The 20,941-nt window shown below is 33.6% G+C and overlaps 1 protein-coding gene across 1 annotated transcript in view; it reads right to left on the bottom strand.

Annotated features, from left to right (window-relative positions):
* LOC129229495 (chondroitin proteoglycan-2-like) overlaps nt 1-20,941 on the bottom strand; it is a 122,358-nt gene that overhangs the window by 11,189 nt on the left and 90,228 nt on the right. Inside the window, exons 4-5 of the mRNA XM_054863812.1 lie at nt 15,026-15,061; nt 5,094-5,259 (exon numbers count right to left, since the gene is read on the bottom strand). Of these exons, the coding sequence (XP_054719787.1) occupies nt 5,094-5,259; nt 15,026-15,061 (202 nt within the window). The remainder of the gene's footprint in view (nt 1-5,093; nt 5,260-15,025; nt 15,062-20,941) is intronic.

Genomic DNA, 20,941 nt, shown 5'->3' with positions numbered 1-20,941 from the left:
ATCTATATATATATATATATATATATATATATATATATATATATATATATATATATATATATATATATATATATATATCCCCTCTAGCTCTTTTTCTTAAGAGTTTTTTTTTTAAATAATTTTTCAAATCCTATGATTAAAAAAAAGAAAAAAATAATAATCAGTCGAATTGCCGCCCCCCTGGCTGCTGCGCCCCTGGCGAGAGCCACTCCAGCTAACCCCTAGTTACGCTACTGAGAACCAATGAACTGAAAATAAAAGCCTCATTCACAAAGATGCTTGGATTTGAAATTATGTTTTTATAGTTCAGTATCCCACGGAAGTTTACCAACCCTAACGGTTTTTCGAACAAAAAACGATTTTTTTGTAGATAATTATGATTAGAAGAATATATTTCTGCAGAATTGCCAGTCAAAATATAGCTGGAACGAAGGGGAAACGTGGGTCGCCATCTTGGTGCGTTTTTTTTTTTTTTTTTCCAGTTTTCGATCCACCGTCTCAAAAACTACAAAACTACTCAGTCCTTAGAAGCAAAACCATTCATTGATAAATTAAAGAACTTATTAGTGGTCGAATAATTAGTGGTAGGATGCTAACTAATCCTTCATTGGTATAATATGCTTTCTTCGGAGGTACCAGAATCCATCCTATCAATCCCTGAAAATCTGATTCTCTGGACAAACAAGTGAAAACTGCGTTATTTTTTTATTTTATCTTTTTTTTAAATACACCCTCTATCCTTCGTCTTTCCTCTTTGGAAATCAAAATAAAACATAACAAATAAAAAAATGTGAGGAAAAAGTTCTATAAGTAAAATTTTTGCAATCAATTTTTGTTAAATGATCTTAATACATGGATGTATGAGTTAGTATTGTACTGTAATGTAATATCACTCGTAATTTTTTTAATGACCGGATTAGATTGACCGAACACTACTAATAGGTAACGTGTAGGTTTCATATGATTTAAAAAATGTATCAATGTGAAAAAATCTTCTCTTTAAGTCAGTCAAACTCAATTGAATACCCATAAAAATTTAGTTTTCATTTCATGTTAAATGTAGGGAATTTTTCGAATTTTAAGTGTCAATAAGTTGTGGGTTACACGAATTTTTAATGCCATTCAGTACTTTAAAATAAAAACTTTATTTAAGAAATAAGTGAACAAAGATGATAATTAATTATGAATGTCACAATTTTCTTTTCAGAAATAAAAACTAAGTGTTTTTATGATAAATAAGTTGTAAAAACAACTGTTCAATTCATAATGTGTAAAGCAATAATAGTTTGATGCTCAATATATTTTTTTACCCCCTCCTGATATTAGAGTAGATTTCCGGTCGCAGTAGCTGTTTCTATTGATACTCCCCCCCCTCCCCTTTCGAGAACCTTCTTATTACCCGATAATTTAATTGTTTTGATTTTTCTGACTATTATAATATAAATTTATTTATTTAAGATTGAAACACAAACGCAGATACTTACTATTGGTGGGATATCGATAAAAAACTTCGATTTTTCAAAACATCGATGTCCAAAATTAAAAAAATCGTTGGTATCGATACATCGTTCCAAGAACATCGATGTTCTGAAGCATCGAGCTTTTTATTGTATGTTTAAAAGAATTGTTTTACTGCTAAAACTAAATTAACAGTAATCAATTTATTGATTTAGAAAATTTTAGAACTGTCAAAGAAAAGTTAATAATAATAATAATTGACTATTAACATTCCAAATTAAATAATGTAAAGAGAAAAATATCTTATACATTTAAAATGTAGCTATAAGTTACTTTTCTAAAATTTTCATTTTTTTTTTTTTTTTGTAATGAAAAATAACTTATACATTACAAAAAAATGAAGCGTAAAAACTAATTTATAAGAATGATTACGTAGATTCAAACTGCATAGTACAAAAACTGAAAGTAAGTTATTTAATGAATTAACGCGAAACAATTAGAAAAATTTGTAAATTTTTTCAAAGTTGACAATATGCACGCACAAAATAAAAAAAAAAAGAAAGTCAAGAAGAGGAAAAAGAAACGTAATTCATCATAAAAAATTGTTCTAAAATACTTACTTCCAACGGGATTACATAGAAGAATTGTACAAATTATGTATCAAACTCGAATTATATTCAAAGATTAGAATATGTATTTATTTCAACTTAAAATACATACTAAGAACAGATTTAAATTGAAATTAGTTTTTTTAAATTAACGACTTATTGAGAGTGATGAACAATAATAATAAGTTCATATACATCTTAGAGAAAAACTAATAAAAACACTTATGTTTGTATTTGGGGAAAATTTTAGAAACATTCAATATTCTTTGAAACAGTGTGCTGGAAAAAAGATTTTTAACTTTCTGCAACATATGTTTGTTTAAACGGCAACTAACAACAGAAAAATCTACTTCCGGTGTGATATATTTTCCATTAACTAATCTTTACTAATAAGAAAGCTGAAAGTATCTCTGTCTGCTGGGTCTCTGTGACACGCAAATTTCCTTGACCGTTCGGCTGATTTTCATGAAATTTGGCACAAAATTATTTTGTAGCATGGGAGTGTGCACCTCGAAGCGATTTTTTGAAAATTTTATTTTGTTCTTTTTCTATTCCAATTTTAAGAACATTTTACCGAGAAAATTATCATAACATGGACGAGCGAATTACCATAACATAGACGAGCAAATTAACATAGCATATTGGCGAGAAATTCACCATCTATTATTTGAATATACAGGCGAACCAAATGACCTTTTACTTTTCTGCTACGGGCAAAGCCGCGTATATACCTTCATCATAACTGTAAACTGTAAACACATTCTTATTTTTTAAGGATATTTTTGGTTCAAATATAAAACATCGACACCGAAAACACATCGAATGCAAAACATAGATGTTAGAAATGGCATCGACCCTCAAACATTAATGATGAAAACATCGATGTTAGAAAAGACATTGACCCTCAAATATCGATGATGAAAACATCGATGAAGAAAACATCGATAGTGAAAACATCGATGTTTCGAAAATATCGGCATCGATGTCGCACCACAAATAGATAGCAAATCAATTGCATTTTACCACTCAAGAAAACGGTGCGGCGGATCCGGGGTGCAATGTTTTTACCACTCGTGACGAATGAAATTCATGAAAGCTAAATTAGAAAAAATGTTAAATTAACAATTATGTTTTAGCAAAAACATCGAAATCGATGTCGCATCCTCAATACTACATTCATATAGCACAAATTCCCAATAAGAAATGAAAGAAGCACTGGGGCTGAACCCTCGTGCGCTCCTACGTAGATTGGGTCCAGGATGTAGGCATAGATATGTTTTTTGTAACTTAAAGTAATCTACTTGGTATCTTCTTTACTAATAATAAAGCAGAAAGTCTCTCTGTCCGGAGGATGTCTGGATGTCTGGAGGATGTGTGTAGGATGTCTGTAGGATGTCTGTGACGCGCATAGCGCCTAAACCGTTCGGCCGATTTTCATGAAATTTGGCACAAAGTTAGTATGTAGCATGGGGGTGTGCACCTCGAAGCGATTTTTTGAAAATTCGATTTTGTTCTTTTTCTATTCCAATTTTAAGCCCATTTTTCACAGAAATTTAATAAAATGGGAAAGAATTTGTTCTGAAAATTATCTTTCTTTTCTTTACTTCTTTAACTTTCTTCTTTTCTTTTCTTCTTTACTAATAATAAAGCTGAAAGTCTCTCTGTCCGGAGGATGTCTGGATGTCTGTAGGATGTTTGGATGTCTGTGACGCGCATAGCGCCTAAACCGTTCGGCCGATTTTCATGAAATTGGGCACAAAGTTAGTATGTAGTATGGGGGTGTGCACTTCGAAGCGATTTTTCGAAAATTCGATGTGGTTCTTTTTTTATTCCAATTTTAAGAAAAAAACTATCATAAATTCCGAAAGTATCATAACGTGGAACCGTAACATGGGCACAAGCCAATTGGCGAGATACGAAATTATCATAACGTGGAACTGTAACGTCGGTACAAGCCAATTGGCGAGAAAATTCACCATATATTATTTGTAAATATACAGGCAAACCAAAAGACCTTCAATTTTTCTACGGGCGAAGCCGCGCGGGTGCCACTAGTTATTAGTAAAGAAGACTAACAAGCTAATTTTCCGTTCGTAGCTTCATTTTGTCGAGACGCTCAACATTAGCCAATACAAAAATTTTGTAAGTGGTAGCTAACAGGGGTAATAAGGACGTAGTTTGTTGATTTGGCGGTTGTCAAATATTTATAACTAACTGGTTTCTTTTTTTATAATTCTCATAATAATTATCTAAATTAGCTGAAAAAAAAGTTATCCTGCAAAATGCACGATTCGATCAAAGATGTCCCACTTTTGCAACATGTACTATTTACGAAGACATGAAATATAATTACTAACCAGCTGAATTTTTTTTTGGTCAGTTAGTTAATATTTATGTAATTTGAGACACATTGTCCTACAAATTGCGTGGTATGCTTTTCTGGTCCTACACTCCAAAGTTGTCAATACCACAGGACCATATTTTTTTTAGTAACCGTAGGACACTAATATCACGTTTTAGGTTAGTGTGTTTTGTGCTCAAATAAAACAATGTCCTACGAGAAAACAGGTATATATCCCTAGTTACTAATAAAAAAGCTGAATGTCTCTCTATCCGGAGGATGTCTGGATGTCTGCAGGATGTCTGTGACGTGCATAGCGCCTAAACCGTTCGGCCGATTTTCATGAAATTCGGCACAAAATTAGTATGTAGCATGGGGGTGTGCACCTCGATGCGATTTTTCCAAAATTCGATGCGGCTCTTTTTCTATTCCAAGTTTAAGAAAAAAAATATCATAAGACGGACGAGTAAATGACGAACTTATCATACCGTGGAACCGTAAGATGGGCAGAAGCCAATTGGCGAGATACGAAAGTATCATAACGTGGAACCGTAAGATGGGTACAAGCCAACTGGCGAGAAAATTCACCATACATTATTTGTAAATATACAGGCGAACCAAAAGACCTTTTTGATTTTTCTATTACGGGCAAAGCCTTGCGGGTATCACTAGTTTTAAATACTTACCATTGCGCTTTTTCCGGATAAGTGCAACTTAGAGAAGCCAAGTCGAAGAGTTGTCCCGTCGGACATTTGAGTAGAGAAGGCTTGTACTCCCTGCAAAGCCAGAACCGACTGCAATCCACGGCACTCGGGTACAAACCACGAGGTTGAGGGCACCGGAAAGTAGCCTCTGTCAGGAAAAAAACGGTCATTAGTAATGTGACCAGATTTTTCAAGCTAAAAATCAGGACACATGACGGGGGGGGGGGGGGTAGAGTAGTTTTTTTTTTCTCTTCAGGCTTAATATTTTAGGTAACAGAAAAATGCCAAGAAATAACTCAAATGTACCAATAAAGAACTCAAGTTGAAAATAATTTATTTGAATGAAAAGAATTTATTTTCCCCCGTTCGCGGCCAACACCTGACGCTTAACAGCTCCTCCTCTTCAATCCAAATCATGGTGGAGGCAATTCAGTGCATTAAACATTAAAGAATAACATTTTACATGGCGTTCTTACGTTTACTGACTGCAAAAAATCGAAAAAGCGTTTAAAAAATCTAGATTGTATGTTATATTTCTTGTGTGACGGAATTTAAACAAAAAAAGCGAGACTGTTTTGACAAAGCGGGACACTTTGGCGGGACAGTAAGACAAAAAGCGGGACTGTCCCGCCAAAAGCGGGACGTCTGGTCACATTAGTCATTAGCTTCCTAGTGTAAGCAAATCTTGTCAACTTTTGCACGTTGAGTGTCTCCTAATTGACTGTGAAGAAACGACAGATAAAAGTTTCACGAGTCAGGACTTAAGTTTTTTCCCCCCTTATGCTTACAACCAGTTAAAGTTCAATTTGAGAAGGGGTTAATTTGTAAAAGGATAACTTGGATATAAGGACTATTCTCTCAATCGGGATGTTTCCCTAAGTCAAAAGTAGTACTTTTTGTCACTGAAATTGATAGAATAAGCAAAAAGAAAATAATAATAATAACATGGCCCCGGAAGTAGTACTTTTGACTGAAGAAAACAACCCCATTAGCCCTTCTAATTGCAATGAGGTTGTTTCTTTCAGTCAAATGTAGTACTTTTAGTCATTGAAATTGATAGAATGAGCAAAAAAAAAAAAAAAAATAGCATGGACCGAGAAAATTCTTTCATTTTCTCAACAGTTATTTTTTAATTAATTTTTTTAAATGTCCGATTTTTCAAACAAGGCGTGGTCTTGAAGACGTCACAAATGATGCTCTTTGGCGCATTTTTCTACCACGTTTCCACGTTATGATAATGAATCAGCGAATTAAAATTTGCGCTGTACGCTTGCTATTAACCATATAGTTGCCAATACACGTGAGTAAAGAGGCGAATTAAATATTTTGACCTGTGAATGGCAACAATGAATGGCATTTCATCATTTGTGATGTCATCGGCAGAAGCATAAATAATGAAAGCTCACCGATTTAAGTTATTTTTTAATGAATATTAAATTTAAACAAATGATTTTAAAAATGGTCGGATGCTATGTTTTTTAAGCATGCTCTTTCAGAAAAAAAAACTTTTAAGATGTTGGAAAGGACCCCATTGTAACATTATTTTATCCACTTTCAATTCACATAAATTTTGTTCGAGAAATTGAATGAATAAATTCGTTTCTTGTAATGATTTCCAAAATTTCGCTTTAAATTATTGTGTTAATGAGGAGAGTGCATTTTCTATTATTGTTATAAGAACTCCAAGCGCAAAAACTGACAGAAACTGCACAAAATGTTTATTTTGTACTATCTCTATCGTGATTTATTTTTAAATCAATGCAACAAGAGTTACAATAAAACATTATAAAAACAGCTATGTTATTTGTTTTGTATTATTTATGAATACGGCGCTGGAAATAATTTCAAAGTCTGCATTTTATTACAAAATGTATTTTTTAAGTTAGATATTACAATGCTGGTTAATCATCATTTTCAAAAACAAAGGACAAGTAAATTCATTAACTGTTCCGTATCTTTTAAAATTATAAGTATTGAAATTAGGAAAAATTATGTGATACACCTATCATCTAGAATACAGATATGTGACTTATAACATTCCCATTTAAAATACTTGAGACCAATACCGTATTCCGAAAATTCAATAAGAAACACAACTACAACTGCTCGCAAGATGTCAACATTAATATTCTTAGGATTGATGTAGTAGGGTCAACGTGGTTTTTTTATTTTTTTACTTTTGATACATTTTGCGCTCCGTGTTTTTATGATTTTGTATTCGATTACAGTCGAATCCCGACTTACGCGAGGGATGCGTTCCAAGACTCCTCGTGTAAGTCGAAATTTCGCGCTGTGGAAAAATATATGCATACAAATTTTTTAAATCATGCCAAATACTTTTAGACACTTAAAAACACCTCTCACACAGCCTTAAAGCATTTCTTAACCATATACTACAGTTTCTTGCCTAAGGAACCGAACTTTTACTGTATTTAAAAAAATAAAAGACTGTTATACAACATGAAATACTTTAAGTTGCACAAAATGAATGAAACTAAGGATATCCTGAACTTTTAAGGATATCTTTTAGTTTTGACATTTAATTGTACGTTTGAAAGATTCACTCATACTGATTGTTCTGCTACCGTTGACGTTTTGTAGTTGTTCAAGCATATCGAGAATCTTAGCCTTTTTAAAAAAAATTGTCGGAAACTTTCTTTTTTTTCCCCATCTTCACAAACTTTAGATAAAGGTGACACTACGGTGCCATCATATTTCATCAACTTTAATGTTTAGATGAAAAAAATAAATAAATGAAAGATACTGAGTGGTTATTTGATGCACTAGACTAGTTTGGTGTGGGAACTTTGGCTGTCAGTGATGCTTAAAGGAATGTAATAACATTAATGAAATCAATATTTAGTAGCCAGTAACGAAGCTAATACTTCTTCCCAAAAAAGTTCATGTTGTGGGCGTAAAATTCGGGTTAGCTCTAAAACTCTTGGTTCGTGAAAAATTCGCGTTATAGCCGTTTCGCGTAAGTCGAATCGCGTTGTAGCGGGAGTCGACTGTAATAAAAATCTGACAATTATATTCATAAAAATACAATTCTAATAAAACTTTTACTAGTGATGGCAACACCAGTGACGGCGCAAACTTGCTGAGTTTGATTTGTAACTATACAAAATGCATGTATAATTACTAACTTAATAGAATTGGAGAAATAGTTTAACACCAAAGGCAATGTAACATCCCCCTGGGAAGAGAAAAGCACACTTGGGTTTTCAGAAAACTGAATTGAATATACCGAGTACAAATCTGTACCTCTGAGCCTGTCTGACCAAGTTCAAAAATTGCGATTTTCTATTTATTAGTGCATTGTATGTAGAATCTAATTCCGCATCGGGCCCTTGAATGCAATGCTAAAAAAAATCCTTTTCAGTTATTTACCAGTGTGAAAAGAATCTTTTTCAAGCGACGAACGTTTTTCCTCTCTCACGCAAAGTAGCGATTATGTGACTTACGTTGTTCTGGCTCTTGGAAACAGAAATTAGTTAGTAGCATTGATTTTCACTTTAAGTATATGAAAAGAACTCTTAATTAGAAATTGATCGCTTTAATGCATATCATTGTTTGTGACACATATGTTTCAAATCATTGTTATAATTTTTATAATTCTTTCGCATAAAATTAAGTTGGGAAATTAAAAAGTTCATCTCTACTTGTTGCTCTTAATAACTGGCATTACTGAGATTTTTTTAAAAAATATTTGCCGCATTTAAATGAAGAGTAAGAATTTCACCTAAATATTGTGACTTTTTAAATTTGTTCTTGAATATTTTAATTAGCATTTCAATTAGATAATATACGTATACTTTCATTAAGCACACATTATTTTTGTACAATTTGAATTATATCATTCAAATGTTCAATTAATATTATTCAAATTCAAATGTACAATAACTCAATGTACAATTTTAATTATATTATATCACTGCACGGTACATATTTTAATCATTCCTTCGCATAGCTCAGTCAAGAAATAAAAGAATTCTTTCACAGTTGCTGCTGTTAAAAAATTTTATTACTGAGTTTTTCTTAATTGTTTCAAGTATTCAAATGAAAAATTAAATGTCACATAAATGTTCTTACTACTGAATTTGATGCTTAAATATTTTTATTAAACTTCATATTTTTACTACATACTCATTTTTTTGTGCGGTTGGATTTATATCATCCAATTTGAAAACAGAAGATAACTGCTCTTATTCATTTTCTAGCAATAATTTAATCCAGCTCAATGTTATTTATAAATTAATAAACTCATCCAATGTCAAATTAATCCTCTTCTCTACATAGTATAAAATTAAGGCCCCAAAAGGCGTCTGTGTGTTTGAACTCGCAAAACTCGAGAACTGCCCGGCCGATTGCGCTGAAATTTTCAGTTTGTTCCTTTAAGTACTGAAAAGGTTTGCAGGCCAGTTCGAATAATGTTCGATGAATAGTTCTTTTTATTATTCCAATTTACGTCCAATTTACACATAAATTCTCAAATATGGGAATGAAAAATTATTTGCACATATTAATATTACATATCGTTAGAAAAGGCAGAATTTTCCGCGTTCTACGCAATTTGTTTCAATGCTCTAACTTTACTACGGCGGGAGTTATTTGCGTTTTCAGCTCGAATTGTTTTAGGCTTTGCTGAAATTTAGGTACTACTTTCCTCATTCTCTTTCCATCTCTTTCCATGAAAAGTGAAGGAATTGTCCCACAGCTTTTTTTTGACGCCATTCGAAAAAGCGACCTTTTTTACTCCAGATCTAGCTCGACCTATGGTCGAAAAAATAAGCTTTTATCTCGAAAGGAAAAAAAGTTACAAGCTTTTTAAAATCAAGTTTAAGAAATTTCGATTTATTCAAATTGTGAACCATTTTCTTTCGCATTTTAATTCCTTAATCTTATTTTATTTTGTGTTTCCATGGTTACGCATTTTAAATCCATCTTTCTGGATTTAATTTCTTAAAAGTATTTTAATATCAGTCGTCATTGTTTGAAAGGGAAATCATGATTTTTTTTTAATTTATTTTTTACGTTGTCACTTGACACAATTTTTATTTTCAAGGTGGACCGGGCAAAGCCGGGCAACGCAGCTAGTCTCTTATAAAACATATATTAGTTATTACTGTGTATGTATGTAGTAAAACAAAATTAAAGCTGCATCTCTAACGGAGACCACCAGCGACATTAACAAAATACTCTCTTCTTAATAGATTACTGGTTTGACCTTCACACTAATAACAAATATCACCCTTTTCCATCTCACGTTCTTTCAGTTACGTGAACGTAATTATAAATGGTGGAATTAATGACCGCCAATTGGCAACACGAACGCGTGATGATTAACTAACGCAGAACCACTGATATTTTTCGAAGATTCTCATTGGTTGGCACATTTGGCTACATTGACAACAGCAGGACTTTTCCGAAATCACAAATTACACTGGTAAACAAGGATTCTGTTCCTCTGTAAGTAAGTGGTGACTTTTATATTTCAGGAGGTGTTGAAAAAGAATATGACAATAAAATATTCCATCACCCACAGATTTTTGAAAAATCCAAAATCTTCAAAATCTCAATTTAATGAAATTTATTCAGCACATGTACAATATTTTTGTCATTTACCATTTTATATAAACAATAATAAAGCTTAAAACTGATGTAAAACACAAAACATATATACCGTTTAAAAAGTTGTAGAAGAATAAAAGATTTTTAAGAAAAATAATGATATTTGTAAAAAAATTCTTAAATTTCGTACTGGAAATGCCTTAACTGCGGATGCTCTCTTATAGGCCCTATCACAAACTTCTCTAATAAGATTCCAACTGTAATCCCGAGCATATTAGGAGTGAATTGTCCTTCGTATTGTGCTTCAATTGCAGAAATATCCTGGTGGAAGCGCTTCCCATGCTCGTCGCTCACAGCTCCCACACTTTCAGGGGGGGGGGGGGGGATTTAAGGGAGATGCAAAAAAAAAAAAAAAAAAACTGACATTGAGCAGCTTAATTTACTGTAACTTTTTAACAAGTCTTTAACCTCCTTCTTCATTCTATTTAAGACTTCTATTACTTCCTGATAATTGTGTCACAGCATTTTAAAGATCAAGCCATGCTGTTTTTTTCTAAATCACTTAAACTAGCTTCTAAATGTTGGTCCTTCATAAGCTTTCTAATTTGTGAATCAATGAAAATACCTCCCTTGCGAGTGATAGGAACTTTACCTACAAGTATTGAAATCTACACCCTTTTTCATCCATTGCTTTAACGAAATTCTTCATTAATGCCAACTTTATGTGTGAAGGTGGGGCACTATTTTTTTTTATCAATTAGAGGAACGTTTTGGATTTTTGTTTTCACGTGCAATATATTGTTTGTGCTCTGGCCATTTCTTTTTGATGTAATGTTCATGTTCTGCCCTGCTGTTCTACTTGCCTAGAAAATAGCAGTATTTTGTATAATCGAGTTGCAGACTAATGTGAGTGGCGAATACTTTAAAAAGTTTACATATGCTCCAATTATGATGTGAGTACTTGATTTCATGAAGCAATATCTTCATATTTTCGTAATGTTCTTTCGATATCCAAAAAAAAAAGGCTATCTAAACCGAAGGCAGGGCATTCCACGCGTCGAAAGACAACTTCAACTACCGCGATGTTGTGTGAAACCGAAATGATATGCCATCTGCTCAAGGCCGCCAACTTAACACGTATCAAAGTGTATTTGAATTCTTCTCTCTTGTTACATATTCATTTTGTGTGATGAGTAAAAAATATGTCTCTGGATCAAATGCAGCTAAAAGAAAAATGTAGTAAACGTTTAACTGCTATAAGATAACCTATATAATCCAAAACGTGTAAATGAAATTTCATAAAATTGGAGGGTGTGTGATAGAAAATTTTTGCAAACATATATTTTTTCAGAACAGAAAATTCGTCAAAATTTGTTTTTCAGTGTTTTCTGTCGAAGCAACGATGGCAAAAGTGTATAGAGTGTTTGAGTAGAAATTTCCTTGTCATCGTGTGAAAAACAGTATTACTGTGATGTAAACCAGAAATTAAAATTTAGTCCGTGAATAATATTAGCTGCTGATTATGAAAGTTTTGATACGATGAATAGGGTTCTAAGGCATGCATTTGAAAGAAAAAATATATAAGTAGAAAAAAGCACACACACACACACACACAGAAAACTTTTAAAATTCTGGGAGTCTGTACAAAAAGTATACAAGTAGAATAAGTAAAAATAAAGATTTTGGCCTTAACTATGTCAATAATTTTCAAGGCCGTAGATAATGGGGGGGGGGGGGTTTAGGGACGTAAATTTATCATATAAACTTTTTATGCCCCAAATTAAAGTATAAAAATTTCTCTATTTTTTATTTTTTTAATTACAAAATTTTCATTTGATTTAGAATGAATATGGTGCATGGGTGTTCTGTAATGGTAATGACATAGTGACATTTTGAGAAAATAGGACTTAAAATATTTTGCAGAAGTTAGGGGGAGGGAAGGGAGGGAGGGGAGCTTCCTCGGAAGGTAATTCTGGAAACTAATAAACATGGTAACGTTCACCATTTGCAATAGGGAAGTTGCAACTTATTAAATGTTCATATTTTGACTATTGGATATTGTTAATAGACCTCAAAACTAAAAAAAAAATCACCATCGCCGAATTTTAAAACACCGTAATTGATTTTTAATGAAATTTTAAAAATCCACGCGCAAAATTGCGCTCTTCTGAAACGTCACGAGCTTACGTCACAGGGCACTAATGGGCAGCCTTCCGCCGAAGATCCCTTGTTTTCGCTACGGACATTTTGAGCGCGCTGATATTTTTTTTTTTAGAAATTCAATAATCCTTTTGAACACACTATGGAGGTCGGATACGTTAAAGCACAATCTAATAATCTTCCTCAAGTAACATTAATGCTGGTATTCGAATACTTCCAAGAGGACGAGAGATTTAATGTTCCAGAAACGCGAGGAGTTGAATACGAGGAGGTAAGCCTTACGTTTCGTCTTCGAAGCCAACTGCACGTCCTTCGGCTTCTCCCGCGGCGGAAGAGCGCATGACGTCACTTCCTGTGCCATTTGACGTCACAAGCGCTTGAACTTTAAAAATTAATTAAAAAAAACTACTTATCGTATCGCAATTTTTTTTCACCTATGATGTTCATACATGTTACTGTATCATATAAAAATAAAATTGAAAAATCGAAAACTTCCCTATTTGTGAAAATATTTGAGACATAATGTATTGCAACTTAGGAAATTTCTTAATTACTTCTTTTGTAATTAAAAGCATTTAATCGTGACTCTAGAAATAATGCTTAGAACAAATATAAACTAATTTTAATTTATTCAAGACATAGCTGCTAGTATGTACTGTACGTGGAAGGAATAATCTATAATGGTTGTACTTCAGTCTATAATGAACCAATAGTCCAGCATGGCTAGCATTGAAATTGCAATAAATTGCAGGGTGCCCAACCCCCGAAGAGCAAGGGCGCACGACCCTAAATACCACAGAGACCCTTCGAAGAGCGAGCCTCCTAAAAATAAAGAGCAAAATGCCCCTCAAAACACTCCCCTAAAAAATTCAATGACGAAGTCTGCGCCGTGACACCCCCCTAGGTGGGCACCCCTGCCATATGTGTAATGAAATAACAAATAGTCACAATGAGAGCTATCCATCATAATTGTCCATTATACGTAGGCATACATAAATGTATGGATTAAGTATTATGAAAAAAAATATTGTTAAACTTATACTTCGTTCTGTAAGATGAAGGTATGAAGTTCAACATGAAACAGTCCAATAGGTTAATATTAGCGATACTTTTTTGACCAGCTTAAAATAGAACCTCCTTATAAACCATTAGAAAAACATCGATCACCAAGTTAAAAATCTCTCTTTTAAATCGGTTCACAGCAAACTAAAATGAGTAGCCTTTTAAATTTTACTGTTCTCACTCTAAAGCATTTTTTGTTGTATTTTTATTCCCTTTAGTTAGTGTTATTGCAATAGCGTATTTCAAACATTACCATTTTTTTTTTATTCGTTAAAAGTATCGTTCTAAAATTTCGTTAAAAGAAAAAAAAAATAAAAAAATTAATTTGAATTTTGACATCTTGAATTCAAATTATGTTTTTCGCAATCACGAGTGTGTGTATGTAGGCGTGTGTGTTTGTGTGTGGGGGGTATGTGTGTTTGTGTGTAGGGGATAAGTGTATGTGTGTGTAGGCATGTGTGTTTGTGTGTAGGGGGTAAGTGTATGTGTGTGTAGGCATGTGTGTTTGTGTCTGTGTGCTGGCATAAGTGTGCGGGTAGTTGTGTATATGAATGTGTGTGTGGGGGGGGGAATGTGTATGTGTGTGTAGGCATATGTGTTTGTGTCTGTGTGCAGGCATGAATGTGTGGGTAGTTGTGTGTATGTGCTTGTGTATGTGTGTGTAGGTGTATGTGTTTGTGTATGTGCGTGTAGGTGTATGTGTGTGTATGTGTGTAGATGTATGTGTTGGTGTGTGCGTGTGCGTGTGTATGTGTGTAATTGTGTATGTATGCGCGTGTGTGTAGGACATGGATGCAACCTGGAGACGGCTTTCGCTAGAGGTGCAGCATCGTGAGGAGCCGGTCGACGGTGATGCTGCAGATGGTGGCGGCGGGAAAATAAAATGATAGGACATCAAAACAGTCAAATGAGAACAATAAGCAATCGTGATTGCTCAAAAAAAGCAATAATTAGTTTTTAAAAAAATATAATAAATTTAGGAAGTAAAACTTCTAACGCGAGTACATGAGTACACGCACTTATATTCAATAATTAATAGAAAAATTAATCCTGTAACTTTCTTTGCATTGTTAATAATTCATTTATCAAAAACAATTGCTGTAAATAAAAATAATAGTTACCTGGTGAGATTGGTTTTTCATACTGCCTTTCTAGATCTAAACAGAATTGAATTTCAGATTAATATCATATATTTTACAAATATATTCAATAAAAATATACATATTTGAAGCAATATAAACCCATAAAGAAGTTCAAATCAAAATTTTATATATAATGTTATGATAAATTTATAACATTAAGCTTATAAACTTACAGTTTTCAGATAAACATATTGACAAATTTTTGTTTGTAAAAATATGATTTAAAGAGTGCTTCATTCAAATCAAAACCAAAATTTAATGCATTTATAATTCTTAACTTATGATTAGAAGAATTGAAATTATCATCCAAGTTTTCAGTTAAAAATAAAACCGACTGTTACTTTTAAAACGTTGACAAAATATTCTTACCGCATATTTGAAAAATAAACATGTCAAATTCGGCATTTTAGGCATTTATAAAGCAGACTAATCTTTTTACAAAAAGAGTGGATATATAACACAGGCCAACAAAAATTTTTTTTTCTATGGTGCCCAGAGTTTAAGAACTGATTTTAGATATGTTTGGGGCTCTGAATCGAAATATGAAATTAGTTTTTCTCTAGCAGCTCTACTTTTTTAGATAAGTGCTGCTGTTTTACTCAAAATGTGCAGTTTAAACTACATTTTGCGCACTTCTAAAGCAAGTGTAGGCTTCTTAAACAAGGATTGCTTCTGGCATATTTTCCCTATTGTCAGCCTGCAGTCTAGTAACTTAAAGGAAAATTCACCAGATGCAGTAAAAGTTTGACAAGTTTAGTAATAACGCGTCAACAAGTTAAGGTCAATTTGTAAGTTCTTGGCTTGCATATATTCGCTTCGTGCGATGTGTGATGAGGTGGGTCTTTGTATAAAATATTTTTCTGGGCCTGATTAATATAGCGGATGACCAGAAATAAATATTTTTTGGGGGGTCCTCTGAAGTCAAATCTTATAAACATAAATATTAATGGGGAACCACCATGTCAAGGGTGTTGAGGTGTTTTACCACTCGTTCAAAATATTTGTTGGGAGGCAGAGTATCCCACACTTAAGTACACCTAAAAAAGGTAAATAAATATAGGAGTAAACTTAAGAAAATGAAAGGAAATTAAGATAAAGTTTTCTTAAGTAAGACTATTACAATTTTAGTCATTTTGAGGCTCTTAAAAATTAGGGACCCATGTCCAAGAGCCTGATTAGATTGTTTGGTAATCAATCTATTATTATTTCTACAATACAATAGAAATAAAAAATCCCTGTTTGTTTTATTTGATCTATAGATGTAACTTAAACCTGTTTTATGCATATTTAAATGTTATACCTTAAAAATTAGAGCTTCTGGGCAAAAACTGATGTCACATTTGAACTCAGGGTAACAAATTCATACGAAATCAGTTCCTAAAACACCAGCACCAAAATCACTGTTGCCCTGTGTAATAGCAATAGTAATGTATTCTAACATTATATATACATTACTTTAAATTGGCAAGTTTCAATTCAATTCACAAGTTACAGAAAAACTATATAATTTACATGACCTGCCTAGGAGACAAAAAAAATATACTAACTCTACAGGTGGTTATGCAAAGCAGTAGCGTAGCCATGAAATATTTTCGAAGGGGGATATAATTACATTTCGCAGGGAGGGGGGGAGTATGGGTAGTTGGAGTCCTTTTCTATGGTCAGAAAAGAAAAATATCTGAATTTTGGAGAAGGAGCAGGTATATTTAGAGCAGAAACCTTCAGAAAAAATTTCATAAAATTCAGATCTTAAAATAATTCGGTATTTGGTGGAAGCTTAAAGGCATTTCTTTTTTTCTTTAATGCTACCTTTTTAAGAAGTTTTACAATTCAAACTCACTACAGTGGAGTAGAAAGAACTCGCGCACCCTTTCACGTTTTACACTGTTTCAAGGCACCAAAAACAGAAAATGAATTTTAATTTAAATTTGCGCAACATTGAAACGAGAATAAAAACTTACTCTTCGTAACCTATTTAAAATTTTCAAAAACAAATTAACCATATTTTCATGCAAATCTACAATTCTATTCTTCAGTACTAGATACCGCTTCACAAAGTAGGTTTTACTAATTACAAAAGTAAGAAATTGTAAAAGAAATTGAGAACGTTAAAATTTTAGTCAAAGTTAAGGAGGAGAAAAATTTAAAAAAAATTAAGTTTAGGAACGTAATTCCTGCAACAGTTTTTATTGTGAAAAAACAAGCGGAGAGTTTAGGGAGGTAATGACATTTGCCTCTCTAAAGAGGTAAAATAAAATTTTAACATTCTATAAAATATTAGTAAAGCATTTTTTTTGGTAGCACTAATAAAACTTTTGAAACTATTACATAAAAATATAATTTAAATAAAATCAATTTTGTTATTAGTAGTAGCCACCAAGCAATAGTGTTGTATTCGGAGGTCTGTGCAAAAGAGTTTATTTTGCTCACTTAACCCTAATAACTTTTATTCCTTTGATAGGACTAACTGAAGAGCTCGTTTTTAAATGGTGTTCCGTCGATTATTTCCATTCTAGAAAAAAAAAACAGTTTTGATACGCAAGATTTATTATTGAATTTAAGGAAAACATAATTTAAGCAAAACACGCGTAAAGTACAAACCCTTGTTAGACTGCCATTGAAAAGTTTTCTAAGTCATATTGAATAGTAGCACCTATCAGGGCTATTAGTAATATCTCTAACCCCAAAATATCTGGCAGTTTCTTCCATCATTAGTACTAGTTATCTCCAAATTTTCAATTTTTGCACTTTTACCATTTGCTTCTTTTTATGGTTTGAGCAAAGTTCTAAAAGTTCAACATGAAGGCCATGGGACAATTTACTGACCTAATATAAAAAAAAAAACTCAAACCCTGTGGCACGACAACCCGTTATAACCAAAGCCTACTGTACCAAGCTCAGTTTTCCTGACCTGATTGCTCTGGGGTGCAAGGCAGATGTTCCGGTTAGGTGGTCAACCTAACGCGGAACCCCCAGTGTTTGTTCCCAAATACACTTCGTTCTCATTTTATCGACCCACTGAAAGGATGAACAGCTGAGTCAACCATGCCCAACCGGGGAAGTAAAGCAAGACTGACCTAATATACTCGTGCTAATTTTTACAACAGTGGTTATTATCGGTAAGTTAAGTACGGAGTATAGCAATAACGTGTACTTTAATTTATCATTCGAAGTAAATTAGCATATAGCTTTTCTTTAAAGTAGATTAATTGACTTACAGGGATCCTAAAAAGCTGTTGCAAAAACTCATTTCAGAACATTGTTGTGAAAAATTCTTTCTAGAGAGAAGCAGATTTTGCCTCCTCTAGAAATTATTTCTGTATCTGTTCCTGCTTAAAGAAACGATGAGATATTTGCAATTACCAAAAAAGTATAAACTACATCAAACCTTTGCAAATGTATGAAACTATAAACTATGTAGTAAGTTTATATTCAGTAAATTACCGCCCATTAGCTAGGGCTAAAGCAGAAATACGTGAAATACACCGCCAGCTCAGTCATTTCCAGCCGAGGATTGCAGTTTCGTGCTTATTAGCACTAATGGGCGGTAATTTACTGAATATACATTGCCTCGCGTTCAAGCTTCGAGTTGAACCGAACCACTGCTTCGGTCACTCGTCTGGTCTACTAATTTTATATTAGCTACCAGTTTGTTTCGCACTCTTGGCTTCCTTAAGTGGTTTTCCATCTCCAGCTCAGTCTGTTTCCTATGCCGGGCTGATGAGTGCTAATAAGCACGAAACTGCAGTCCTCGGCTGGAAATGACTGAGCTGGCGGTGTATTTCACATATGTAGTAAGTATTAAGTTTAATACAAGAGTAGAGGAGGTAGAACAATGTTTCCCTTTCTTAATTGCAACGGCGATCAGTTTCCGAGTTGTGAAAACTAAAACTTCAAAAGTGCTTGCAATATGGATAATGAATTTTATTTAAGTAATAAAATCCTGTGAAATGTAATAACAAAACTTTATTTGGATAGTTGACGAACTACGTTTTTAATATCTGAGAGAGAGGGAGAAATAGATATAGCACTTTCAAATTACATCATTTGCTAAATAAAAAGAGAAATTTTACTTCAACAAAGATAGATTCAGGTGTTTTTTCCCCCGGCATCAAAAATTTATTTATTTATTTATTTTTTATTTTATTTTTGAAAATTTAGAAAATGCTGTAATTTTTTTAGGTTTTATTTCTTTTTGAAAAATGTGTTCGTTGCATATTTTTAATCAGTAAAATAAGAAATATTTTATTAAATTCACAAATTCGATTCCTTATCTTAAAAACATTTTGGAAAAAAATTTATATTTTAAAACCTACTCTGCGAATGTACACCAGACGACTTTTATTATTTGTGAACCCAAACCTTTTGCTTAAGTTTTTGTCCTCATGATTGTTTTATTGCTTCTTTCATAACAATGTTACTGTACAAATAACACAGTATTTGTGAGAGTGTGAGACAGTTTGGGGAAAACATATCCGTAAAATATGTTCACTAATTGCAAATCACTATTTCAGCAATGTACTGTGGGAATGGCAACTTATCCTAGAATAGGCTTCCTAACTAACACTAGAAACTTTACCAAGCTGAAATTATAAATTTAATTCTAAGCATTGAAAACATACCAGTAGGAGAAATGTCTTTGTCAACTATTCCAGTAATACCAGCGTGACCGCCCCTTGATGGAACTCTTTCGGAATTAGACTTTGAACCTGATAGTGATGCATTTCTTTCAGAAACAGAATCTCCTCGAATGATAGGAAGAGATCCTCTGCCAACTCCAGAAATAGAACTACTTCCAATTCCTGTCTTAGTTTGTTCTCGATTTCTATCACCAGTTGCTCCTACTGTTTCACTAATACGATTGCCAACTCTACTCCAGGTTCCACCGACACCAACACGACTTCCAACAACGCTTCTATTGCTGCTATCTACTCCTGGTGTTACTCGAGCTCCAATTACTCCTCTGTATCCACCGATGCTTTCAGAAGATCCCCGAACTCGACCGAGATTACTGATTACAGCTCGACCTGAATCGATTACTCCAGCACCAAAAGCAGTGTCGCGATTACCACTATTTGAAACACTCATACCGATTCCTCCGCCACTTCTATCATAAATATTATTCGGCCTAAATGTTTCTTCTGTGGGTTCACTACTTCCCAAAGTAAAGCCTCCGCTTATTGGCTGCAATGTATTCTCAGTATCGAATTTTACATTTGAGTTGGCAAATGTGTTTAAATTCAAACTTTCAGTATAAGCTGTCTGTGGAACACCAAATACCGTGCTGGGGATCTGAATTCCAGTTCCACTGCCACCTATTTTAACATCGTCGCCAGCTGACCTTCCGCCATAATCCAAATCGGATCCTCTTGCTCTTGCACCCAAATACCCGCTGCTAATCTCACTTGGCCCACGATTAGTTATGCCAACACCATACAAAGATGGTCCCCCAGGAACATTACCACCTGAAGTACTTATTCCCTCGGAAGTTCCGTTTGATCTTCTATTTGAGGTAAAGAATCTATTTGTTCTATCTCCTCCTTGCACTCGATTTATGTTACCTTGATTCCGAGTATCAAGTCTATTAACACCAAAGTTTCCTGCACCAAATCTATTTGCTCTATCTGTTTCACTTCGCTCGCGATTTGTATTATCCTGGTATCTTGTATCAAAACTATCGGTACCACCTCTTCTGCCACCAGCACTTGACCGTGCATCAGTACTAGTATCTCTAAAACCTGGTTGCCTACCAAATGTCCCAGCACTCGATCTTCGTCCAGTTTCACCTGAAAACTTAGTACTAATTTCATTTGAGCCACGACGGCCTCCAGAAGATGTGCGGCTTCCAGGACCAAATCCACTAGTACGACTATCTTGCTGGGTTCCTCCTCGACC

This window comes from Uloborus diversus, chromosome 9 (assembly GCF_026930045.1).
Source record: "Uloborus diversus isolate 005 chromosome 9, Udiv.v.3.1, whole genome shotgun sequence".
NCBI lineage: Eukaryota > Metazoa > Arthropoda > Arachnida > Araneae > Uloboridae > Uloborus > Uloborus diversus.
The sequence above is the reverse complement of the archived record's forward strand: the minus strand, read 5'-3'. Positions and strand labels throughout refer to the sequence as shown.